The sequence below is a fragment of the Oncorhynchus tshawytscha genome, linkage group LG18, assembly GCF_018296145.1.
Source record: "Oncorhynchus tshawytscha isolate Ot180627B linkage group LG18, Otsh_v2.0, whole genome shotgun sequence".
NCBI classification, from domain to species: domain Eukaryota; kingdom Metazoa; phylum Chordata; class Actinopteri; order Salmoniformes; family Salmonidae; genus Oncorhynchus; species Oncorhynchus tshawytscha.
In genome coordinates, this window is record NC_056446.1 from 18,883,221 (window position 1) to 18,909,727 (window position 26,507).

The following is a 26,507-nucleotide window of genomic DNA, read 5'->3' on the forward strand; positions in this document are numbered from 1 at the left end:
TATCAGTGCAGTATTTTACTTTGTGGGGGGTTAAGTGCCTTGCTCAAGGCCACAACGGCAGGAGATATAATACTTGGGATCAGAGACCAGCAGTCTTCCGTTGTTAGTACCAGTGATAATAAGTAATTCCTTGCATGATACAATACAATTTTATGTCATTGTTTTGGCCCATGGTGTTACAGATTATTTAATTTTGGGGGGACGAGCGACTTGAGCTTGTACTTTGGACAAGTAGAAAAAATCAGTCCTGCTTGTCTGATATACAAGTGGCTAAAAAAGTTATTGTCAATCCCTTGCCTTTTATGAACTAACACTCGCACTTGACAATTTTGTTTCCCACTGACATTGCTGATATCTACTTTATTGAGGAAAAATGTTCTTACTATTACTGATATGTGGTTGTCCCACCTAGCAATCTTAAAGGGAAGGTTGCACAATATATTTCCACAAATCTAACAACGTAGATTGATGATATTCCATCTAAATGTTATTTTTGCAAAAATGTATCCCCCCTTAAAATTTCACTTCTGTTTTCACAATTTGAATGACATTTATCAAAAACTCATATACCAACAATACATTGCGGGTTTGGCGCAAGAGAAGAACTGGTGGTGGTGGGAGTGCACTGTTTACCGGCATGCGTGTTTGGTCGAAATGTGAGTAGCTAGATGGGAAGGAAGTCCTACTGCTTTCGGGCAGACTGGGTCAGGGGAGCTTCAGTCATATGCGGACCTCACTTATACAATTACAACGGTGACCAACAGTGGAAGCGTGGGTTCAACATGTAGCTGAAGCTAAAAATCGGTTCTTTGGCCACAATCAATGTAGGCTCCAATTCCACTGATGCCGCCGGTGTTACTTACAGCACCACGGCTGGCGGCTTCGGTGATGGATGTGAATCGGATAAGCAGGTACTAAAGTGCCCAAAGAGTTGTCATGTTATGTCGCTAGTAGATTATAAAACACGAAGATAGCTAGTTATCTAAGTGCACCGTACCATGCAAAATGAACTGGCCCAGTCACACGGATCTAGCATGGTGTTTGAGGATGGAATAAGCTTGCCCAATATTGTACTAAAGGAGGCTAATGTTACTCCTTAGTCCAATGACCTTACATGTTCTGTTTTTAAGGCTGAATTAGGTCTGGAAGCCAAAATAGCCAAATACTCCATCTAAATGTGGTAAGGTTCTAGAAACAAAAATCCAACTACATTCATATCACATCAAAATAATTTCCCAAATGCGAAATACATACTGTAGACTGTTTTAACCTGTTTTAACACAGTTGCAACCGATAGCATTTTCCAGTGACGACACGTTTGTGGTGTCAGTCTTCCGTTTACACACAGATGTTCGGAGACAGATAGCTAATTAGCACAGGTAGTCCACTCTTTCTTCTGTCTGTTTTCTGTAAACAAGCTATGTAACTTGGAAATATGGGTTTGTGGGAACCCTAACCATATAAAGGTGTGATAGAATTTAATCTCTTGTTTTTTGAAAATTATTTCTCGCCGATATGAAAGATTTCATTTTATTTATTTTTCATTTTATTTAACCTTTATTTAAATGTGCAAGTCAGTTAAGAACAAATTTGTATTTACAATGACAGCCTACCAAAAGGCATATGGCCTCCTGCATGGACGGGGGATTAAAAATGTTAAATAAATAAATATTAAATATAGGACAAAACACACATCACGGCAAGAGACAACACATAACGCTATATAAAGAGAGACCTAAGACAACAACATTGCAAGGCAGCAACATAACAACAACATGGTAGCAGCACAAAACATAGTACAAACATTATTGGGCACAGACAACAGTGCAAAGGGCAAGAAGGTAGAGACATCAATACATCACACAAAGGAGCCAAAACTGTCAGTAAGAGTGTCCATGATTGAGTCTTTGAATTAAGAGATTGAGAAAAAAACTATCCAGTTTGAGTGTTTGTTGCAGCTCGTTCCAGTCGCTATCTGCAGTGAACTGAAAGAGTAGCGACCCAGGGATGTGTGTGCTTTTGAGGACCTTTAACAGAATGTGACTGGCAGAATGGCTGTTGTATGTGAAGGATGAGGGCTGCAGTAGATATCTCAGATAGAGGGGAGTGTACAGAGATGAGCAGTTTACAGAGGAGTATAGAGTGCAGTGATGTGTCCTATAAGGAGCATTGGTGGCAAATCTGATGGCCGAATGGTAAAGAACATCAAGCTACTCAAGAGCACCCTTACCTGCCGATCTATAAATTATATCTCCGTAATCTAGCTTGGGTAGGATGGTCATCTAAATCAGGGTTAGTTTGGCAGCTTGGGTGAAAGAGGAATGATTACGATAGAGACCAAGTCTCGATTTAACTTTAGCCTGCCGCTTTGATATGTGTGGTACGCTGTGCTGACATGTACCATCTAGCCATACTCCCAAGTACTTGTATGAGGTGACTACCTCAAGCTCTAAACCCTCAGAGGTAGTAATCTCTAAACCCTCAGAGGTTTTGGAGGTGTTCAAAACAAGGTTAAGGGCAGAGAAAGCTTGTTGGACACTAAGAAAGCTTTGTTGTAGAGCATGTAACACAAAATCCAGGCAGGACCCAGCTGAGTATAAGACTGTATCATCTGCATATAAATGGATGAGAGAGCTTCCTACCGCCTGAGCTATGTTGTTGATGTAAATTGAGAAGAGCGTGGAGCCTACCTTGGTGACAGGCAGTGGCTGAAACAGATACGGTACAGCAAGAGATGCATGTTATTGTTCAGTCACGGCTCTCAACAAACAGTAGTTACAGTCTTGTCCCATCGCTGCAACTCCCCTATGGACTCAGGAGAGGCAAAGGTCGAGAGCCATGCGTCCTCCGAAACACAACCCTGCTAAGCAAGCCGCACTGCTTCTTGACACACTGCTCACTTAACCCGGAAACCAGCCGCACCAATGTGTCAGAGGAAACACCATTCAGCTGGCAACTGAAGTCAGCTTGCAGGCTCCTGGGCCCTCCACAAGGAGTCGCTAGAGTGCAATGGGACAAGGATATCCCAGCCGGCCTGCCCCTAACCCGCACAACGCTGGGCCAATTATGCGCCGCCTCATGGGTCTCCTGAGCACGGCCGGCTGTGAAACAGCCTGGGATCGAACCCGGGTCTGTGGTGATGCCACAAGCACTGCGATGCAGTGCCTTAGACCACTGCGTCACTTGGGAGGCCTCGTCCAATTACTTTTATGTGTAATGTAATGGATCTAAGAGTCATGATCAATGGCTGGGAATAAGCTAGCTAGCAAGCAACACCTCCATCAACAGAATACTGCACGTTTTGTGGAAATTAATGGTGAAATGCCAATCGGATTAATGTCATTGTTTATTTCAAGGTATGTCTATATTTTTGCTGAATTGCCTGATCTTCATTGGCGGTTATAACTTGCAGGATATCATGGTAGCCAATGTTTGTGTTAGCCATTTACCTGGATTTACTGCTGCTAGCTAATAGTAGCACTCAGGTAAGCATGTGGCTAGCTGTACCTACTATTGGCCAACAACAGAGTTTTAGCCAGTTTGGTTATAGACTTTCAGTGTCTACTGTGAGGGTAAAGGTTTATCTTGATTTTGTGTAACAGTAAACAAATGCTGATGTGCTGAACTCATAATAAGTGGTGTGTTTCAAGGCGGTTAGTGGTTAGCTAGTAGGGGTAACGTAAGCCATCAAGGTTGTGAAAGGGACTATGCTACTACAAGCCTGCATGCTATATGGTAAAAATGTGTGGTAAAAATGTTGTTTTTTGCTGATACAGAATAAAGAAGAGCGTAGGCGAAATAACTCAAATGTAAATGTAACAATCTTTGTAAGGAGTGGACATGTGTAGAGTAGGACACATGCCCAGTCAACAATTCCTCTGCACCAGTGTAACTACAGTATATTTAGGTCTCAAAACCATTTATGGTTTATTATAGTACACTCGTTAAAACAATTATAACAGTAGTGGTGTATGTGGTGAGTCAATGTTGATTCTTTTTAGGTACATTATGTTTGATAATCATCAGTTGTGACGTCTGATGTTATCAGTAAAGCAGAGAGGCAGGGGGCTTGTCTTTGAACCATGTGAAGGTCTGTAGGTGTACAGGGTATTAATGGTTAATGGGGGCTGATGTCTTTGAATGGGCTTCTACTGCTTTTTCTGTCGTTGGCACCATCACAGGTTGGCATGTGTCTGTCTAAGCACGTGTCCCCTGGCTGCTCTGCACAGAGCGGCAGATGACCACATCCCAATGATCTTCTCTGTTACTCACTCTCGCTCACTTCCTCTCACCTCCCTCCCTTTTTTCTCTCCCCTCTCTCTCCTACAGGCACGCTGGTGGGGGTGGGTGATGTCATCTCCCAGCAGGTGCTTGAGAGGCGGGGTCTGGCCAATCACAACGTGACACGGACGGCCAAGATGATGAGCATCGGATTCTTCTTCGTCGTGAGTCCTCTTCCTCACTCTTCCTCTTCTCTTTTAACTCACTGTCTAACCTCAAAGGACTGGTTAGTTCCAGTGTATCAGTCTTGACTTCACTTTTACTACACACATGCATATTGGGTTGTTCACTCTCTCACACACACACACACACACGGGAGAGAAGGTTTGTTTGTGGTCATGTTAAATGGAGAGGATCATTGTGCTGTCACAAACACTCCAATGGCCAGCTGTTATATGGGAACAGATCTGTGACTGTGCGTCAATAGCAGCCACCACAAGTAGGTATGAGTAGGTCTCTGAAGGAGTGAGAGAACAGCTGGGAAGCGGGGGCTCAAATCACATCACATTTGCTTTGTCACATGTTTCTTAAACAACAGGTGTAGACTAACAGTGAAATGCTTACTTAATTAAGGACCCTTCCCAGCAATGCAGAGAGAAAGAAAATAGAGAAATAATAGAAAAGTAATTACACGTAATAATAAATACACAATGAGTAATGATGTCTTGGCTATACATTGCATTCAGAAATATTCAGACCGCTTGACTTTTTCAACATGTTGTTAGGTTACAGCCTTATTCTAAAATGAATTACATTGTCCGTCTGTCATCAATCTATACACAATACAAAGCAAAAACAGGTTTTTAGATATTTTTGCTAATTCATTCAAAATAAAAAACCTAAATATCACATTTACATAAATATTCAGACCCTTTACTCAGTACTTTGTTGAAGCACATTTGGCAGCGATTACAGCCTTCAGTTTTCTTTGGTATGATGCTACAAGCTTGGCACACCAGTATTTGGGGAGTTTCTCCCATTCTTCTCTGCAGATCCTCTCAAGCTCTGTCAGGTTGGATGGGTAGCGTTGCTGCACAGCTATTTTCACATCTCGCCAGAGATGTTCGATCGGGTTCAAGTCCGGCCACTCAAAGACATTCAGAGACTTGACCCGAAGCCACTCCTGCGTTGTCTTGGCTGTGTGCTTAGGGTCGTTGTCCTGTTGGAAGGTGAACTTTCGCCCCAGTCTGAGGTCTTGAGCGCTCTGGAGTAGGTTTTCATCAAGGATCTCTCTGTACTTTGTTCTGTTCATCTTTCCCTCGATCCTGACTAGTCTCCCAGTCCCTGCCGCTGAAAAACATCCCCACAGCATGATGCTGCCACCACCACCACCATGCTTCACTGTACGGATGATGCCAGGTTACCTCCAGAAGTGATGCTTGGCATTCAGGCCATAGAGTTCAATCTTGATTTCATAAGACCAGAGAATCTTGTTTCTAATGGTCTGAGAGTCCTTTAGGTGCCTTTTGGAAAACTCCAAGGGGGCTGTCATGTGCCTTTTACTGAGGAGTGGCTTCTGTCTGGCCACTCTACCATAAAGGCCTGATTGGAGTGCTGCAGAGATGGTTATTCTTCTGGAGGGTTCTCCTATCTCCACAGAGGAACTCTAGAGCTCTGTCAGCGTGACCATCGGGTTCTTGGTCACCTCCCTGACCAAGGCCCTTCTCCCTCGATTGCTCAGTTTGGCCGGGTGGCCAGGTCTAGGAAGAGTCTTGGTGGTTCCAAACTTATTCCAGGCCACTGTGTTCTTGGGGAGCTTCAATGCTGCAGAAATGTTTTGGTACTCTTCCCCAGATCTGTGCCTCAACACAATCCTGTCTCTGAGCTCTACGGACAATTCCTTCGACCTCATGGCATGTTTTTTGCTCTGACATGCACTGTCAACTGTGGGACCATATATAGACAGGTGTGTGCCTTTACAATCAATTGAATTTACCACAGGTGGACTCCGATCAAGTTATAGAAACATCTCTAGGATGATCAATGGAAACAGGATACACCTGAGCTCAATTTTGAGTCTCACAAGGGTCTGAATACTTATGTAAATAAGGTATTTTCTAGGTCCTGTGTGGTTCAGTAGGTAGAGCATGTCACTTGAAACGCCAGGGTTGTGGGTTCAATACCTACGGGGTACAAGTACAAATTACATGAAAAAATAAAACATCAAATAAATAACAATAAAAAACAAATAAGGTGTTTTCGCTTTGTCATTATGGGGTATTGTGTATAGATTGATGAGGAAAATGTTTTATTTAAAACATTTTAGAATAAGGCTGTAACCTAACAAAATGTGGAAAAAGTCAAGCGTCTGAATACTTCCCGAATGCACTGTACCAGTACCGAGTCAATGTGTAGGGGTACAAGGTAATTGAAGTAGATATGTACATATAACTAGAAATAAAGACTTGGTAACAAGATAGATAATAAGCAGTAGCAGCGTATGTGATGAGTCCCAAAAAAAGTTTGTGCTAAAACGGTCAATGCAGATAACCAAATTGCCTCCCGGACTAACTATTTAACTAGCTATTTAATAGTCTTATGGCTCGGGGGTAGAATCTGTTCAGCGTCCTGTTGGTTCCAGACTTGGGGCATTGGTACCGCTTGTGTGACTGGAGTCTTTGACAATTTTTAGGGCCTTCCTCTGACATCACCTAGTATAGAGGTCCTGGATGGCAGGGAGCTTGGCCCCAGTGACGTACTGGGCCGTTCTCACTACCCTCTGTAGCACCTTGCAATCGGATGCCGAGCAGTTGCCATACAAAGCGGTGATGCAGCCAGTCAAGATGCTCTCAATGGTTCAGATGTAGAACTTTTTGAGGATCTGAGGACCCTTGCCATCTTCACGACTGTGTTGATGTGTGTGGACCATTTATAGATTCTTAGACTTGAAACTCTCGACCCACTCCACTACAGCCCGTCAATGTGAATGGGGGCATGTTCGGCCCTCCATTTCTTGTAGTCCACAATCAACTCCATCATCTTACCGACGTTGAGGGAGAGGTTGTTGTCTCAGACCTTCTTCCTATAGGCGGTCTCATCGTCGTCAGTGATCAGGCCTCCCATCGTTGTGTCGTTAGCAAACTAAATTATGGTGTTGGAGTCATGCATAGCCGCAGTCGTGGGCGAGTAGGAAGTACAGGAGGACAATAAGCACACACCCCTGAGTGGCCATTTTGTTGATGGTCAGCTTGGTGGATGTGTTGTTGCCTACCCTTACGACCTGGGGGTGGCCCGTCAGGAAGTCCAGCCTCCAGTTGCAGAGGGAGGTGATTAATCCCAGGGACCTTAGCTTAGTGATGAGCTTGGAGGGTACTATGGTGTTGAACGCTGTCAATAAACAGCATTCTCAAATAGGTGTTCCTTTTGTCCAGGTGGGAGAAGGCTGTGTGGAGTGCAATAGAAATTGCGTCATCTGTGGATCTGTTGGGGCGGTATGCAAATTGGAGTGGGTCCAGGGTGTCTGGGATGATAGTTTTGATGTGAGCCATGACCAGCCTTTCAAAGCATTTCATGGCTACAGATGTGAGTGCTACGGGGCGATAGTCATTTAGTTTACCTTGGCTACAGGTTACCTTGGCGTTTTGGGGACTATGGTGGCACAGGGACTATGGTGGTCTGCTTGAAATGTAAGTATTACAGACTGGGTCACGGAGAGAGTGAAAATGTCAGTGAAGACACTTGCCTACAGCTTTGTGAATGTTAACCTGTTTAAAGGTATTACTCATGTCGGCTACGGAGATCGTTATCACAGTCGTATGGAACAGCTGGTGCTCTTATGCATGGTTCAATGTTGCTTGCCTCGATGCGAGCATAGAAGGCATTTAGCTCTTCTGGTTAGCTTGGGTCCCTGGGAAGCTCCCTGCTATTTTTCCCTTTGTAATCTGTGATAGTTTGCAAGCCCTGCCACATCCGACAAGCGTCAGATCCGTCGTAGTTGGATTTGATCTTAGTCCTGTATTGATGCTTTGCCTGTTTGATGCCTTGTGGGAGGTCATAGCGGTATTTCTTATAAGCATCCAGATTAGTGTCCTGCTCCTTGAAAGCAGCAGCTCTAGCCTTTAGCTCAGTGTGGCCGTTGCCTGTAATCCATGGCTTATGGTTGGGGTATGTGCTAAACTGTCATCAAGGAAAAGGGTGGCTACTTTGAAGAATCTCATATAAAATATATTTTGTTTTGTTTAACACTTTTTTGGTTATTACATGATTCCATATCTGTTATTTCATAGTTTTGATGTCTTCACGGTTATTCTACAATGTAGAAAATAGTAAAAATAAAGAAAAAACCCTTGAATGAGTTGGTGTTCTAAAACTTTTGACTGGAAGTGTAGATATTACCTCAATTACCTCGACTAACCGGTGCCCCCACATATTGACTCTACCGGTACTACCTGTATATAGCTTCGCAACCGTTATTTTACTGCTTCTCTTTAATTATTTATTACTTTTATTTTATTTATTTTTCTTAACACTTATTTTTCTAAAAACTGCATTGTTGGTTAAGGGCTTGTAAAGTAAGCATTTCACTGTAAGGTCTTCACCTGTTGTATTCGGCACATGTGACAAATACAATTTGATTTAATTTGATTTGACCCAAGGACCACCCAAGGCCAGGCCACAGCACCAAGGTTCCTAGACACGCCACACACAGATGTTCCCTCTCAAACACTCCTTCTCACAGACTCGGTGACATGACTGACATGACAGAAAGCTGAGAAACTCTATTATTGTGCCTCACCACAGTGTGTGTGTGTGTGTGTGTGTGTGTGTGTGTGTGTGTGTGTGTGTGTGTGTGTGTGTGTGTGTGTGTGTGTGTGTGTGTGTGTGTGTGTGTGTGTGTGTGTGTGTGTGTGTGTGTGTGTGTGTGTGTGTGTGTGTGTGCCTTTTTGAATTTGAATTGACACCAACCCTGTTGTTATCTAACATATTTGTTTCCGGAATGTTCTGAAAGCATAATAATTTTTCATGATTGATTCCTGCTGTTACGCCATCAGTCTTTTCATGATGAATCTGTGTGAAGTATCCTGATTGTTCTTTTTTCAACCCCAGGGCCCTGCAATAGGTAGCTGGTACAAGGTTCTGGACAAGCTGGTCACTGGGGGGACTAAAAGTGCTGCCATGAAGAAAATGCTTGTTGATCAGGTGATGGGCATCTGGGTGGCTGCAATTAAGTAAAAAGACAGCCACTTAACATGAATAGATAATTTAACATGGTTTATATTGCTTTAGGTAAGTTCTATGTCCTCTAATGGGCTGGTTATTAACCCTTGTATATGACTCCTCTACTCACAAATCTTACTTTCATTTTTATTTTTTTGTTATTTTACCAGGTAAATTGACTGAGAACACATTCTCATTTGCAGCAAAGACCTGGGGAATAGTTACAGGGGAGAGGAGGGGGATGAATGAGCCAATTGTAAACTGGGGATTATTAGGTGACCGTGATGGTTTGATGGCCAGATTGGGAATTTAGCCAGGACACCAGGGTTAACACCCCTACTCTTACGATAAGTGCCATGGGATCTTTTAATGACCGCAGAGAGTCAGGACACCCGTTTAACATCCCATCCGAATGACGGCACCCTACACAGGGCAGTGTCCCCAATCACTGCCCTGGGGAATTGGGATATTTTTTAGACCAGAGGAAAGAGTGCCTCCTACTGGCCCTCCAACACCACTTCTAGCAGCATCTGGTCTCTCATCCAGGGACTGACCAGAACCAACCCTGCTTAGCTTCAGAAGCAAGCCAGCAGTGGTATGCAGGGTGGTATGCTGCTGGCTACATCAACAAACATTCCAAATATGAATGGACCCCAGGTTAAGGCGCCATCAAAAATGCCTGTCACTGTGGTGCCAGCCAGAGCTGAGTGAATAGGTGTGACATGCATCAGAGGAATCTATTTCTGCCTGTTCCCCTAAAGGTTGAAGCCCCCTTCAGCGTCTGTCAACCAATCCCTGCATTGACAGACGGGGGAACAAACGCCTGCTTGCATAATATGCAGCTAACATGATTTGGGATCTGTGAATGCACAGGATTAGAGAGGACAATGAGAGGCGAGCACCGCACGGCCCTCTCCTGGAGGAGGGATTAGTGTACACTCTGAAGGATGCACACTCTCCACGCTCTCCTTTCACTGCACAGCTATTTTCACACACGAAACAGCGATTCCAGGGCAAATTTGTGATCTTAAAGACCCCCCCCTCCCCCAAAATATGTCCTGTCACTATACAGTCAGTGGCCAGTTTGTTAGGTACACCCATCTAGTACCGGGTCAGACCCCCCTTTGTCTCCAGAACAGCCTGACTTCTTTGGGGCACGGATTCTACAAGGTGTGGCATTCAAACATTGCTCAATTAGTATCAAGGGACCTAACGTGTGCCAGGAAAACATTCCTCACACTATTACACCACCGCCACCAGCCTGCTACCATTAACACCAGGCAGGATGGGACCATGGATTAATGCCGCTTACGCCAATTCCTCACTCTGCCATCAGCATGACGGAACAGGAACCAGAATTCGTCGGACCAGGTGATGTTTTTCTGCTGCTCCGTTATTGCTGCTGCTCCATTATTTGCCTGTTTGTGGACCGCCTGTTAGCTTGCAAGTTTCCTGCCATTCTCCTTTGACCTCTCTCATCAACAAACTGGGGATTTAATGTTGGTGGTCCTTGTCTAGATGAAGTTCATTATTTGCCGTAAGTCAGGCGATGACATTATGGTAAGCTTTACAGGGGGAGTCCTAACCACAGTGATGCATCTCCATTTATCACGGTCACTGATCGGTAAAGCTGGATGGTGTTAAGAAACAGGGTCTTCCCTGACTTAGATGATTTACTCAGTGATCTGAAAGAAAGGTATGAATAGTACAGTTGTTAAGGGAAGCCCCTGTCTGTATAAAGCTCATTAGGAACTGGCTGGTTGACAGCCGTGGTATATCAGACGGTATAACACGGGTATCACAAAACTTTTATTTTTACTGCTCTAATTACGTTGGTAACCAGTTTATAATAGCAATAAGGCACCTCAGGGGTTTGTGGTATATGGCCAATATACCACGGCTAAGGGCTGTATCCAGGCTCTCCGCGTTGCGTCGTGCTTAAGAACAGCCCTTAGCCATAGTATATTGGCCATATACCACACCCTCTCGTGCCTTATTGCTTAATTAAATCATGCCACAAGTCACAGTCAAGTTCATTTCTCTGTCAATCAAATATGTCTGAGTTTAATGTCTATCTTATCCTCCTCTTTTCCTCTGACATTTTTTGTCAGTCATCCCAGTTGGTTAGTGTGATGAAACTTTCATAGAGGCTTTTTATGGATGCCCACATTGGTCTGTAAGTGACAGAGGCAGGACCTTAATGTCATTCATTAACAGGGTTGTACGAGTACTTAAAACATTTTTTTTTTAATTTCTCCCTCTTAATTATACAACAGTGCAAGGTAGGGTCCTCGAGTTTGCTAACAACATAGTTGCTCACAACATACACTACATGACCAAAAGTATCTGGACACCTGCTCGTCGAACATCTCATTCCAAAATTATGGGCATTAAATATAGAGTTAGTCCCCCCTTTGCTGCTATAACAGCCTCCACTCTTCTAGGAAGGCTTTCCACTAGATGTTGGAACATTGCTGCAGGGACTTGCTTCCATTCAGCCACAAGAGCTTTAGTGAGGTCGGTCAGTGATGTTGGGCAATTAGGCTTGGCTCGCAGTCGGCGTTCCAATTCATCCCAAAGGTGTTGAATGGGGTTTAGTTCTGGGTTCTGTGCAGGCCAGTCAAGTTCTTCCACACCGATCTGGACAAACCATTTCTGTATGGACCTCGCTTTGTGCACGGGGGCGTTGTCATTCTGAAACAAGAAAGGGCCTTCCCCAACTGTTGCTACAAAGTTGGAAGCACAGAATTGTCTAGAATGTAATTGTATGATGTAGCGTTAAGATTTCCCTGGAACTAAGGGCCTAGCCCAAACCATGAAAAACAGCCACAGACCATTATTCCTCCTCCACCAAACTTTACATTTGCCACTATGCATTGGGGCAGGTAGCGTTCTCCTTGCATTCGCCAAACCAAGATTCAACCGTCGGACTGCCATATGGTGAAGTGTGATTCATCACTCCAGAAAAACGCGTTTCCACTGCTCCAGAGTCCAATTGGGGTGAGCTTTACACCTCTCCAGCTGACGCTTGGCATTGTGCATGGTGATGTTAGGCTTGTGTGCGGCTGCCGGCCATGGAAACCCATTTCATGAAGCTCCCGACAAACAGTTTTTGTGCTGATGTTGTTTCCAGAGGCAATTTGGAACTCGGTAGTGAGTGTTGTAACTGAGGACAGATGATTTTTACACACTTCGCGCTTCAGCACTCGCCAGTCCCGTTCTGTGAGCTTGTTTGGCCTATCAATTCATGGCTGAGCCGTTGTTGCTCCTAGACGTTTCCACTTCACAATAACAGCACTTACAGTTGACCGGGGCAGCTCTAGCAGGGCAGAAATTTGACAAACTGACTTGTTGGCATCCTGTGACAGTGCCACGATGAAAGTCACTGAGCTAGATCTTCAGTAAGGCCATTATACTGCCAATGTTTGTCTATGGAGATTGCATGGCGGTGTGCTCGATTTTACGATTGTATACACCTCTCAACAACGGGAGTTGCTGAACTAACCAAATCCACTAATTTGACGGGGTGTCCACATATTTTTGTATATATAGTGTATGTTATACAAGTAAGACATTGTATAACCATTGCCTCAGTGACTATGCTTTTGGTTTGAGAAATGTTGCCTCAAAGATCAATAAAAACCTACCTGGGTCTGTGTTTTAAAAATTGCCATTTTCACTTCCATAAATATGCATTATGACGTCATTGGCTTATATGCAGAACCCTGCAGAGGTAACAACATCCTACAGGCCCTCTACTTTCAGGGCCCAACTGGACTCATCATAATCATTGCAATTATCCAATTTTCTTTTGAAACCTTTTAATAGTGGCCAGTGTGCATCCTTATTTTTATGCACAGTGTCCATGGAAAAAGGTATGCTTCCATTAAGTCACTGAGCTTTTTTCCCACTCGTTTTGCAAGCACATTAACATTTATATAAACATGTACATTCACACACACAAAAACATCACACAGACACACACATGTACACAGACCGATAAAACAGTGTTTGTTCTTGTCATGTATCAACAGTTGGGCTTTGCTCCGTGTTTCCTGGGTGCCTTCCTGGGGATCTCTGGAACCTTGAATGGACTGACTGTGGAGGAGAATGTTGCCAAGCTCAAGAGGGTAAGGCTCATCTCATCATGGCTTTTCTCCACTAATTTCAATCAAACATACATTAAACGTCAAAGAATAAGATCATTAAATAACATACATTAAGCATGAGTTGCAAATATATATAGTTGAAGTCGGAAGTTTACATACACCTTAGTCAAATACATTTAAACTCAGTTTTTCACAATTCCTGACATTTAATCCTAGTAAAAATTCCCTGTCTTAGGTTAGTTAGGATCACCACTTTATTTTAAGAAAGTGAAATGTCAGAATAATAGTAGAGAGAGTGATTTTATTTTAGCTTTTATTTCTTACATCACATTCCCAGTGGGTCAGAAGTTTACATACACTCAATTAATATTTGGTAGCACTGCCTTTAAATTGTTCAACTTGGATCAAACGTTCCGGGTAGCCTTCCACAAGCTTCCCACAGTAAATTTGGTGAATTTTGGCCCATTCCTCCTGACAGAGCTGGTGTAACAGAGTCAGGTTTGTAGGCCTCCCTGCTCGCACACGCTTTTTCAGTTCTGCCCATAAGTTTTCTATAGGATTGAGGTCAGGGCTTTGGGATGGCCACTCCAATACCTTGACTTTGTTGTCCTTTAAGCCATTTTGCCACAACTTTGGAAGTATGCTTGGGGTCATTGTCCATTTGGAAGACCCATTTGCGACCAAGCTTTAACTTCCTGACTGATGTCTTGAGATGTTGCTTCAATATATCCACATCATTTTCCTGCCTCATGATGCCATCTATTTTGTGAAGTGCACCAGTCCCTCCTGCAGCAAAGCACCCCCACAACATGATGCTACCACCCCCGTGCTTCACGGTTGGGATGGTGTTCTTCGGCTTGTAAGCTTCCCTCTTTTCCTCCAAACATAACGATGGTCATTATGGCCAAACAGTTCTATTTTTGTTTCATCAGACCAGAGGACATTTCTCCAAAAATTACGATCTTTGTCCCCATGTGCAGTTGCAAACCATAGTCTGGCTTTTTTATGGCGGTTTTGGAGCAGTGGCTTCTTCCCTGCTGAGCGGCCTTTCAGGTTATGTCGATATAGGACTCGTTTTACTGTGGATATAGATACTTTCGTACCTGTTTCATCCAGCATCTTCAGAAGGTCCTTGTTCTGTTATTGATTTGCACCTTTCGCACCAAAGTACGTTCATCTCTAGGAGACAGAACGCGTCTCCTTCCTGAGCGGTATGACGGCTGCGTGGTCCCATGGTGTTTATACTTGCGTACTATTGTTTGTACAGATGAACGTGGTACCTTCAGCCGTTTGGAAATTGCTCCCAAGGAAGAACCAGACTTGTGGAGGTCTACAATTTATTTTCTGAGGTCTTGGCTGATTTCTTTTGATTTTCCCATGATATCAAGCAAAGAGGCACTGAGTTTAAAGGTAGGCCTTGAAATACATCAGGTACACAACAGGTACACCTCCAATTGACTCAAATGATGTCAATTAGCCTATCAGAAGCTTCTAAAGCCATGACATTTTTTATGACATTTTCCAAGCTGTTTAAAGGCACAGTCAATTTAGTGTATGTAAACATCTGACCCATTGGAATTGTGATACTGTGAATTATAAATTATAAATAAATAAAATAAAGATTAAATAAATTAAATAATCTGTCTGTAAACAATTGTTGGAAAAATTACTTGTCACTCACAAAGTAGATGTCCTAACCGACTTGGCAAAACTATAGTTTGTTAACAAGGAATTTGTGGAGTGGTTGAAAAACGAGATTTAATGACTCCAACCTAAGTGTATGTAAACTTCCGACTACAACTGTACATGCTGATTTTTGTAATCACAAAAAATCAACATGTGGTCTGAGACAGAGGTGTGTGGTGTTGACCTTGGAGCCCAGGGACTGTCAGACCCCTGTAGCTACCCCTGTAGCTCCCAAACTGAAAGGAACTCCTTTCCTCTCCTCTTCTGTGTTCTCCAGGAAACAAGCTGAGTGACCTCCATCTCTGCCCCAGTATAATTAAAGCTATTTTCTCCCATGAATGAATGAAGGGAAGGAGGGTTGAAATAGCGCTGGTGACTCATGTCTTAGAGAAGGTTCCGTGTGTGTGGGGGGGGGTTTCATCCACCGTTCTTCTTGCTCGGCGGACCATCAAATATTTATGTAAGAAAGGCTCTTGAGTTTAAATGAGGCCGAAAGGGCAGTCACCAAAATGTCAGAATAGACAGAAAACAAATGGCAATTGTGCTCATTAGGCAAGACTGTGATGTGAAATAAATGTTTGATGAAAGGCAATAATGTGACCACACCTTCCCCATCTAAAGCCAGATGGAACTTAGTCTGATAGACAGTTCTAGTTAAAATGGACATTAGTGACACGTGGGAATGTTCGCAGACATATGGGTGATTCCACGCCAGGAAGGCTTGAAAATATTTTGGGTGTCTCAGATTGTTCTGGCAATTCTTGCATAGAAACTGAATTGGGAGGAAGGGTGTTTGACATGTTTTTTACATTTGTATCACAAACCATTGTTTAAGAAAATCTTGATGAAAGTGGCCATATTAAGCACCTTTCAGACCTATACATGCCTCCTGTAAACCCTATGATCCGGGAACCGTACATGATACAGACAATATCTTGGTGTCATTATACTCCTTATAGTGTGCTCTAAAATATGGAGTATGTCTAGATTCTGAAGTAAAATGTTTCACATTAATTTATTCAACATAAAAAAATATGAATATGATTACCTCAAAAGTACCTTTTTTGATTATACTATTCAAGTACATCAAATTGTCAGAGTTGGTGCTCTGCTACTGTTGAAGTTATGGTTAATTGTATGCGCACCACCAACACAATGAATGGAAACATGTATTTTGTATTTGTATTTATTAGGGATCCCCATTAGCTCTTCCTGGGGTCCAAACACATTAAGGCACTTACATCACACATAAAACAAATATAAAACAGTATATCATATAACATTATTACACCACTACATATCTACAATACAAAATGTATGATGCCACCATACAACAATATTAGAATGTACGTGTGTTTAGAGTGCGTGCGTGCCTGTGTGTGCGTATACATGTTCCTGTTTGTGTGCCTCTCTTTACAGTCCCTGATGTTCCATAAAGTGTATTTTTAATCTGGATTTTAAATCTGGTTTTACTGCTTGCATCAGTTACCTGATGTGGAATAGAGTTCCATGTAGTCATGGCTCTATGTAGTACTGTGCGCCTCCTATAGTCTGTTCTTGACTTGGGGATTGTGAAGAGACCTCTGGTGGCATGTCTTATGGGAGGAGAATTGGTGTCTGAGCTGTGTGCTAGTAGTTTAAACAGACACATCAGTGTATTCAACATGTCAACACTTCTTACAAAAACAAGTAGTGATGAAGTCAATCTCTCCTCCACTCTGAGCCAGGAGAGATTTACATGTATTTTATTAATGTTAGCTCTCCGTGTACATTTACATTAGTCCAGGTGCAACAAAACTAGGGCCTGTAGGACCTGCCTTGATGATAGTGTCGTTAAGAAGGCAGAGTAATGCTTTATTATGGACAGACTTCTCCCCATCTTAGCTACTGTTGTATCAACATGTTTTGACCATGACAGTTTACAATCCAGGGTTACACCAAGCAGTGTAGTCACTTCAACTTCCTCAATTTCCACATAATTTATTACAAGATTTAGTTTAGGTTTAGGGTTTAGTGAATGATTTGTCCCAAATACAATGCTTTTCGTAATAAAAATATTTAGGACTAACTTATTCCTTGCCACCGATTCTGAAATTAACTGCAGATCTTTAAGTGTTGCAGTGATTTCACGTAATGTAATAGCTGACATGTATAGTGTTGAATCATCTGCATACATTTACTCAAAGCCAGTGGCATGTCATTGGTAAGGGCCCTAGACAGCTGCCCTGGGGAATTTCTGATTCTACCTGGATTATGTTGTTGAGGCTTCCAAGGAACTGCCTCTGTGTTCTGTTAGATTCTTTATCCACAATATAGTAGGGGATGTAAAGCCATAACACATATGTTTTTCCAGCAGCTGACTATGATCGATAATGTCCAAAGCTGCATTAGTCTAACAAGACAGCTCCCACAATCTTTTTATCGTCAATTTCTATCAGCCAATCATCAGTTATTTATGTAAGTGCCGTGCTTGTTGAATGTCCTTCCCTATAAGCGTGCTGAAAGTCTGTTGTCAATTTGTTTACAGTAAAATAGCATTGTATCTGATCAAACACAATTTTTCCAAAAGTTTACTCAGGGTTGGTAACAGGTTGATTGGTCAGCTATTTGAGCCAGTAAAGGGGGCTTTACTATTCTTGGGTAGTGGAATTACTTTTGCTTCCCTTTAGGCTTGAGGGCACACACTTTCTAGTACACACTTTCTTCTGCTGGTGACTTGCTGAATGTAATTGGTTAATGACCATGATATCAATGTCTATGTATAAAATGGGTCATATCTTTAAGAGTACCCAGTCTGGAAATTTGACGTGTTTGAAGAGAATATTGTTCCAAATATAATGAGATATGAGATATTAATATTGTTAATGTTGAATAAATTAATGTGAAAAATTGTATTTCACTATCTAGACACTCCATATTTTAGCACATACTGTAAGGAGTATAAGGACACCAAGATTTTGTCTGTATCATGTGCGGTTCATGGCTCATGGAGTCTTACAAGAGACATGTATAAAAAAGGGCCTAAAATGGCCACTTTCATCATGATTTTCTCAAAAATGATTTGTGATACAAATGTAAAAAGAATAACAAACATCCTTCCTTCCAATCAAGTTTCTATGTGAGAATTGCCAGAACAATCTGAGATACCAAAAATATTTTGGTGCCTTCCTGGCGTGGAATCTTCCATGTGCAGCATCCTCCTCAGTCCTCAGCCCTGCTCTTCAATAGCTAGTGGTAAGCCGTTCTGGTGTCAAATCACATCACAAGCCCATCCCAACTATGACTTCACTTCACCTCATCTTATAGTGTGGGTCAAGCTCTTCCCCGGGACCACTTGGTTATTCATGTGGCTTATTTTGATGGCCACTCTGATGCTACAGTACCTACCTCCTCTATAGCTCCTGTAGAGCTAGATCAAAATGTATGTCATAGCTCTGACCTCCCTCCTTTATGAGACGATGAATGGGTTGGAAACGTGAAGGTCGGAGATGTCCATTTTGAGTGCAGCCATTCTTCTACACATGCGGTCAGTCGCTCTGCTCCGCGCTGCTGAATGCTGACACTGAAGCAAAAAGGTCAAGCGCACACTGCCTCCTGGGAACACAAAAACAAGTACTAACAACTCGTCTACCTATTACCGTTTTCATTATGTGACAGTTTGATGGTTTTATGACATGCTCAGTGTGTCATAATTAAGTGAGCATATGGTGTGCGCTGGCCAAACAGTTCCAGGGACGCCTAACTGCAGCCTCGTGAGCTCAAAGAAGTTAGTTGTCTCTTCAGCCCTAGTAGAAGAATGAAAGATGTCCGCTCTCCAAAGGGGAAGGATTTTGGTAACGCCACCGCGTGTCTCTGATGTTGTAGTACTGTGGTGTTTTCACCCCAGGTGGCCGGTGCCTTTTTTTCTACTAATTAGGAACTGTTACGCCAAAGACAAAATTTCTGGGAACATTGGATTATTTTACACACCTAGTCTTTCCCAATAAAGACATTATTGACCTTTAGGGAGATGGGCCAGGCTTAGTGAGGGTCCTGGCTGTTCCAGATGGCTGGTTGTTTTATATGCCATGTGATGTGAGGGAGCAAGACACTGACCCACAGTTGTTAACTTGAGACTATGGTGTTGAGCTGTCAGCTGTCACTGTGACTGGCCCAGATGGGGGCCAACACATACTGTAACCCCTCACAGAGGTCAACACAGGCGTGAACTGGAAGAAGGCATCCGGGTGAGGGTCAGTTTTATTAGAAATACACAATCATTCTAAGCGCTAATGTAAAGGTCTCTGTGTCTATCTTATTCTCTGCAGGACTACACAGATGCATTGATCTCAAATTACTATGTAAGTTATCCCTGTGAAAGGCTTAAAATATTATTTGCGGTATGAACCACTCTGTAATGTTTCATTGAATGTGTTCTGCTCTTTTTCAGCTATGGCCTGCTGTCCAGATTGCAAACTTCTATTTTATCCCACTGCACCATCGGTGAGCACCTGGGATGGTTTAGTGACATCAATGTAGTCGATATACATTTTATTTCCATATTGATCTATTCAATGGCATTGATATATTTATTCAGCTGTGATGTGTCAGTATTGAACTCTTGTCTTGCAGATTGGCTGTGGTCCAGATTGTAGCTATCGGCTGGAATTCCTACTTGTCCTGGAAAGCCAATAAGATGTGATGGATATTTCAGGACCCGCACTACCTCACACATATAGGACTATCAATGAGACTTTTACACCTGCAAATAGTGTGATACACTGAATCCAGAAAGCTGTGAATCGCACACTTAAGTTAGCGGTCAGGAAAAAAATTGTCAACAAACACTATGAAATATTCAAACTTTAAAAAGAAGAAAAAAGAAAAAAGAAACTCAAACTTTTGCATAGTGAAAGATTTTTGTGAAAGTTTGTCACATCTACAAGACTGGTCAAAAGTTTGGACACACCTACTCATTCAAGGGTTTTTCTTTATTTTTACTATTTTCTACATTGTAGAATAATATGAAATATGACATATGGAATCATGTAGTAACCAAAAAAGTGTTTAACAAAAAACAAAGTATCAAATCAAATCAAAATATATTTGAGATTCTTTAAATAGCCACCCTTTGTCATGATGACAGCTTTGCACACTCTTGGCATTCTCTCAACCAGCTTCATGAGGTAGTCACCTGGAGTGCATTTCAATTAACAGGTGTGCCTTCTTAAAAGTTAATTTGTGGAATTTTTTTCCTTAATGCGTTTGAGCTTGTTTTGACCAGGTAGGGGGGTATTCAGAAAGTCCATATTATGGCAAGAACAGCTCAAGTAAGCAAAGAGAAATGACAGTCCGTCATTACTTTAAGACATGAAGGTCAGTCAATACGGAAAATGTCAAGAACTTTGAAAGTATCTTCAAGTGCAGTCGCAAAAACCATCAAGCGCTATGATGAAACTGTCTCTCATGAGGACAGCAGCAAGAAAGGAAGACCCAGAGTTACCTCTGCTGCAGAAGATAAGTTCATTAGATTTACCAGCCTCAGAAATTGCTGGCCAAATAGATGCTTCACCAAGTTCAAGTAACAGACACATCTCAACATCAACTTTTCAGAGGAGACTATGTGAATCAGGTCTTCATGGTCGAATTGCTGCAAAGAAATGACTACTAAAGGACACCAATAAGAAGATGAGACTTGCTTGAGCCAAGAAACACGAGCAATGGACATTCGACCGGTGGAAATGTGTCCTTTGGTCTGGAGTCCAAATTTGAGATTTTTGGTTCAAACAGCCGTGTCTTTATGAGACGCGGTGTGGGTGAACGGGTGATAGGATGATCTCTGCATGTGTATTTCCCACTGTAAAGCATAGAGGAGGTGGTGTGATGGTGTGGGGTTGCTTTGCTGGTGACACAGTCTGTGATTTATTTAGAATTCAAGGCACACTTGACCAGCATGGCTACCACAGCATTCAGCAGCGATACACCATCCCATCTGGTTTGCACTTAGTGGGACTATAATTTGTTTATCAACAGCATAATGACCCAACACACCTCCAGGCTGTGTAAGGGCTATTTTTTACCAAGAATGAGAGCGATGGAGTGCTGCATCAGATGAGCTGGCCTCCACAATCCCCCAACCTCAACCAAATTGAGATGGTTTGTGATGAGTCAGACCGCAAAGTGAAAGAAAAGCAGCCAACAAGTGCTCAGCATATGTAGGAACTCCTTCAAGACTGTTGGAAAAGCATTCCAGGTGAAGCTGGTTGAGAGAATGCCAAGAGTGTGCAAAGCTGTCATCATGGCAAAGGGTGGCTATTTGAAGAATCTCAAATATAAAATTAATTCGGATTTGTTTAACACTTTTTTTGGTTACTTCATGATTCTATATGTGTTATTTCATAGTTTTGATGTTTTCACTATTATTCTACAATATAGAAAATAGTAAAATAAAGAAAAACCCTTGTTCTAAAACTTGACCGGTAGCGTATATAAAGTTACTATTAATGCTATGAAAAGTTTATAGTCAGGCAGACTGTAGTTGACATATATACTGGACAAAAATATAAACGCAATATGTAAAGTGTTGGTCCCATGGTTCATGAGCTGAAATAAAAGATCCCAGATATTTTCCATATGCACAAAAAGTTTATTTCTCTCAAATATTTTTGTGCACAGATTAGTTTACATCCCTGTTATTTCCCCTTTGCCGAGATAATCCATTCACCTGACAGGTGTGGCATATCAATAAGCTGAATAAACAGCATGATCATTACACAGGTGTACCTTGTGCTAGGGACAATAAAAGACCACTCTAAAATGTGCAGTTTTGTCACACAACACAATGCTACAGATGTCTCGAGGTTTGACTGAGCGTGCAATGGCATGCTGACTACAGGGATGTCCACCAGAGCTGTTGCCAGATAATTGAATGTATATTTCTCTACCATACGCTGCCTCCAACGTTGTTTTAGAGAATTTGGCAGTACGTTCAACCTGCCTCACAACCATGGCGTTATGTGGTCGAGCTGATTTCTGGTTTCAACATTGTGAACGGAGTGCCCCATGTTGGCGGTGGGGTTCTGGTATGGGTATTCATAAGCTACGGACAAAGAACACAATTGCATTTTATCGATGAGAATTTGAATGGACAGAGATACTGTGACGAGTTCCTGAGGCCCATTGTTATCATTCATCCGACCCATCACCTCATGTTTCAGCATGATAATGCACAGCCCCATTTTACAAGGATCTGTACACAATTCCTGGAAGCTGGTAATGTCCCAGTTCTTCCATGGCCTTCTTCCTCACCAGACATGTCACCCGTTGAGCATGTTTGGGATGCTCTGGATTGGCGTGTATGTTTCCAGTTCCCGCCAATATCCAGGAACTTCACACAGCCATTAAAGAGGAGGGGCACAACATTCCACGGGCCACAATCAACAGGCCGATATGCAAATCCATGAGGCAAATAAATGGTGGTCACACCAGATACTGACTGGTTTTCTGATGCATGCCAATACCTTGTTTTTTTAAGGTATCTGTGACCAACAGATGCATATCTTTAGTCCCAGTCGTGAAATCTATAGAATAGGACCTATTGAATTCATTTCAATTGACTGATTTCGTTATATGAACTGTAACTCAGTAAAATCTTCAAAATTGTTGCATGTTGCATTTATATTTTTGTTCAGTGACTTACTCTGCTGTTAAACAGTAGCTTACTTGATTTCTGTGTTCTCATTTCAATGTATGACAATACCAGCAGTATTAAACATACAATGTTAAAATGTTGTCTTCAGCTTAAATTGTATACACTATACTTTTAAAATGTACAAGGAATTGTAATATTAAAGCCATATCTGCCTTTTCTTTAATATCTAATTATTTATTTAACTTCTGTTTAAAAGGTGACATGATGAGTGGCTTTGACCCCAACTTTGTACCATTGTTGAATATGCCACACTTCTCCAAGCAAAAAAAAAGTGTGTTAGAAAAATAGTTGGGGGACCAAACAGACAAATCCATTAGTCTGGCTATTTCTGAAAAGAGGAATATTTTCTATAACGAACTAAATGTGGCTTTAAATTCGTTTTCACTGCATTAATAGGCCTACAGTCATATTAAGTGAAGCCTGTACAGCTCTCGGATTGTATCAGCTAAATATGAAATATTCCTCTATTTTGTGTAGTTTTCATTTAGAATGAACTTGCATCACGGGCATAAACCTTTTCAGTACCATGGACAGTTCTCTCTGCGCCCTCAGCACGTTTCCCTGCTGTGCACTTCTGCTCTGCCTCGCTTAGATGTTAAACCATGCATAAAGGCATCACGACAACAGTTCATGATTTCTAGACTAGTTTATTCCGAGTCCAGATTCATGGTACATGGAGCAGCTTTATACTTTGACGAATCACTTTGTTATAACTTCCACAATTGGTTGTTTTTAATAGGTAAATGTGTTTTGCGGTGCGTTCTGTTATTTTAGTTTCACTGGAGGCGTACCAACACCGTGTGAAACAAGAACTGGTTTTGCCTTGCGGACTTAATTAGGGATAATGTGACAGGTTGAGGTAGGCTAACTTAAGAATTGTATGGAAAAATAGAATATCAGATCGACAAACTGTCCTGAAAAAAAAAATAGTCTAATGTTTGCGCTCACTGCTGTTAGACGCTCAGGATAAGAGCGTCTGCTAAATGACTCAAATGGAAACATTTCAAATGTTATTGAGCAGACCTTGGCTTGCAGCATAATAAGCTGTCCCTCAAAACACTTGCCTTTACTTCAAACGGAGTCGCCTCATTTACAAGCAGTTTATGCACTTGCACTGACGTCAATGGAACGATGTTGGATGTATATATAACCCTTAAGAAAGAGGCGTTATTCTCCAATCGACATTTAGCGGGACTTTTCGGACCGGGGTCTCAATTGACACTTTTCTAGCCGGTGTGCAACTTTTTCAGCATTAAGGAGACAAAGTACCGGTAAGTGGTTTATTTAGCTTTCTTTTGTTTCACCTTTTTAGTCGGAGATGCTGAGAGTTCTGGTGCTGAATTGAGAATATCAAGTACACACAGCAATTCGTTGGTCATTTTTGTATCATAAAAACAATGTATGTTTATTTTACTTATTTACAAAGCTGAAGAAGCACGTGCATGCTTGTTTCAGTCACTCAACGATGTATGTATCCATTGTGTGACAATTAACCACGCCTATAAATAGCCTACTCACATGCATATGTTAATAATGTAAAGAGAAACATATTATTTTGTTACGTTTGTTGTTTATTACTGTTTATGTTACGTTTGCCTTTAGACTCATTTTTGTAAAAAATGTGATAGCCTATTTGTTTTTGCTTTGAACACAATTGTTAAATACGTGCAATTTAAAGTTTGAGTCTACTTTGAGTTCCAGTGCTTTTTGCTAACATTTGTACACCTCTCTCCGTAACAGGGCACCGTTTTGTCCGTCTGTCCAGCACTATGAAGCCTGTTCCCCTGATCCTGCTTCTTGCCACTGTTCTCCTCAGCTCTCACATCCCCCCCAGTGTCTGTCGACCACGGGACCTGGCAATGTTCGACGGCCACGGCTACAAGAGTCAGCTGGACGAGGTGTTGCTGAAGGCTGGTGATAATGCCATTTCCTACCTTATAGGAGAAAAGATACTGAGGTATTTGCAAAGAAATCCCCGGTTGCAGGCAGGTCTCCCGCCACAGTTTCCCTTTGAGGTGACGCCCCTGGGCTCGAGGGGTCTTGGTCACCTGGCGCGCAGTTTGCCGCCCTTGGAGGAGCAGCGCGCGCCTGAGGAGGGCAACAGCCTGGAAGAGTTCGTGGAGCTGACCAAGAGAAACGACGACCCCCCGATCTCCATCGACCTCACTTTCCACCTTCTGAGAAATATGATCGAAATGGCGAGGATCGAGAGCCAGAAGGAGCAAGCGGAGTTAAACCGCAAGTATCTGGATGAAGTTGGAAAGTGATACAGCAAGTGTCGTCAACAAGTGAAAAAATCAAGATAAAACATCTCACAGAAAACAGCAAAGCCCCTGGCACTCTCAGACCCACGAAATAGTTTAGATTTTGATTTAACCGTTGGTTTCTCTGCCATTCTTCATCATAAGATGCATAAAAATAACTTCCCCACCTGTCCAAAAAGCCTTTCAAAATCAACGGGCAATAAATTATTGACTGCCAAGAAGACCCCATCTACAATGGAATCATAGTGAGGCGCCTTGACAACTATTCCCTAACATATGGCATAGTGTGAATACTCCGGATCTCACACGTCTATAGTGTATTCTCACCTTTGGATGTCCGGAGCATTGTAGTTGGCCTACAACAATAATATTGCCAGACACAAATTGAGTTACAAGTTGCCCTCATGTGGAATAAGTGCAACATGTTTTGTTAGTCGTAGTCTAAATGGTTGGTACTAGGTAAATAACAAAGGCAGGTAGACTAGTCATTGTTTCCGCCTTTTATAACACATTGGAGAAAAATAATGTTGTGCAAATTGATATTGGCTACCCATATGTGATCTTTCAATGGTTAGTTGTGTGACTCATTTTGTTGCTCACTTTAAGGGACAAGGCTCAGTCAATATAGATACATTGTGTCCTTTTCCTGAGATGTATTTTTGTTCAACAACTGAAAAAGATTGAACTAGGGCCTTATCACCGGCATAGATTAAAACAAATCAGGTAAAGCACTCGTGTAATATTGTCATTTCATTACTGTTTTGCTGTATGCCAATTGTTTAATTTATAGTGATTATCCATTTGCCCTTGGTTTGTTAGCTCACTTGGCAGGCAGCCATCCAGCCAGCAGAAGAAGCCTTTTCACATTGTTTCAGGTATGGGGTCTGGCATTGCCCGTAGGTTTCTGTGATACAACTAATCTCCAATCTAATCTGAGACAAAGTGAACATATCCTACACTTAACGCCACTTCCACTCTCCTTATTATCTTTCCATCCAAGCAAGTACACTATCCTCTGTACTGTACCTAGCATGCTTACCTTAAACTAAGAAAAACATTTAATGGTTCATTTTATGTTGACTGTTTTGTCAAAGCCCCAATCATGGACATATCATATGATCACATGGTTTATCAGTAAAGAAAAGCTTTTTTGTCATTTATATTTTTTTATTAAAAAAAGTTCTGAAAATATGTCCATTGAGTTTGTCATAGTCTCGTACAGTAGTGAATGTAATAAAGGAAACTATTCTGCTGACTTGTCTACCAAAATAATTTATTCCTACATCTGTAAACAGATGCTGCTGAATATCTTATTGCCTA

General features: G+C 42.0%; 2 protein-coding genes across 4 annotated transcripts in view; both read left to right on the forward strand.

Moving 5' to 3' along the window:
* The window catches only part of LOC112246320 (protein Mpv17), a 30,909-nt gene extending 10,639 nt beyond the window's left edge, over nucleotides 1-20,270 (forward strand). For 2 of the 3 annotated variants that reach the window (XM_024414620.2, XM_042300783.1), the window contains exons 3-8: nucleotides 4,330-4,445; nucleotides 9,328-9,420; nucleotides 13,473-13,568; nucleotides 19,541-19,573; nucleotides 19,663-19,715; nucleotides 19,845-20,267. In XM_024414620.2, the coding sequence (XP_024270388.2) occupies nucleotides 4,330-4,445; nucleotides 9,328-9,420; nucleotides 13,473-13,568; nucleotides 19,541-19,573; nucleotides 19,663-19,715; nucleotides 19,845-19,914 (461 nt within the window). In that variant the 3' untranslated portion in view covers nucleotides 19,915-20,267. Of the gene's footprint in view, nucleotides 1-4,329; nucleotides 4,446-9,327; nucleotides 9,421-13,472; nucleotides 13,569-19,540; nucleotides 19,574-19,662; nucleotides 19,716-19,844 lie in introns of all 3 variants that reach the window. The other variant, XM_042300784.1, reaches the window with a different exon arrangement.
* Nucleotides 20,271-23,597: 3,327 nt separating this feature from the next.
* Nucleotides 23,598-26,356, forward strand: LOC112261901 (UI). Its single transcript, XM_024437534.2, has 2 exons — nucleotides 23,598-24,194; nucleotides 24,664-26,356. Exon 2 carries the CDS (start codon nucleotides 24,693-24,695, stop codon nucleotides 25,188-25,190), a length of 498 nt encoding a protein of 165 aa, XP_024293302.1. The 5' UTR covers nucleotides 23,598-24,194; nucleotides 24,664-24,692; the 3' UTR covers nucleotides 25,191-26,356.
* Nucleotides 26,357-26,507: the final 151 nt, after the last annotated feature.

Excerpts from the sequence above, each read along its gene's own strand:
- LOC112261901 (XM_024437534.2), top strand. The coding sequence starts at position 24,693 with ATGAAGCCTGTTCCCCTGATCCTGCTTCTTGCCACTGTTCTCCTCAGC.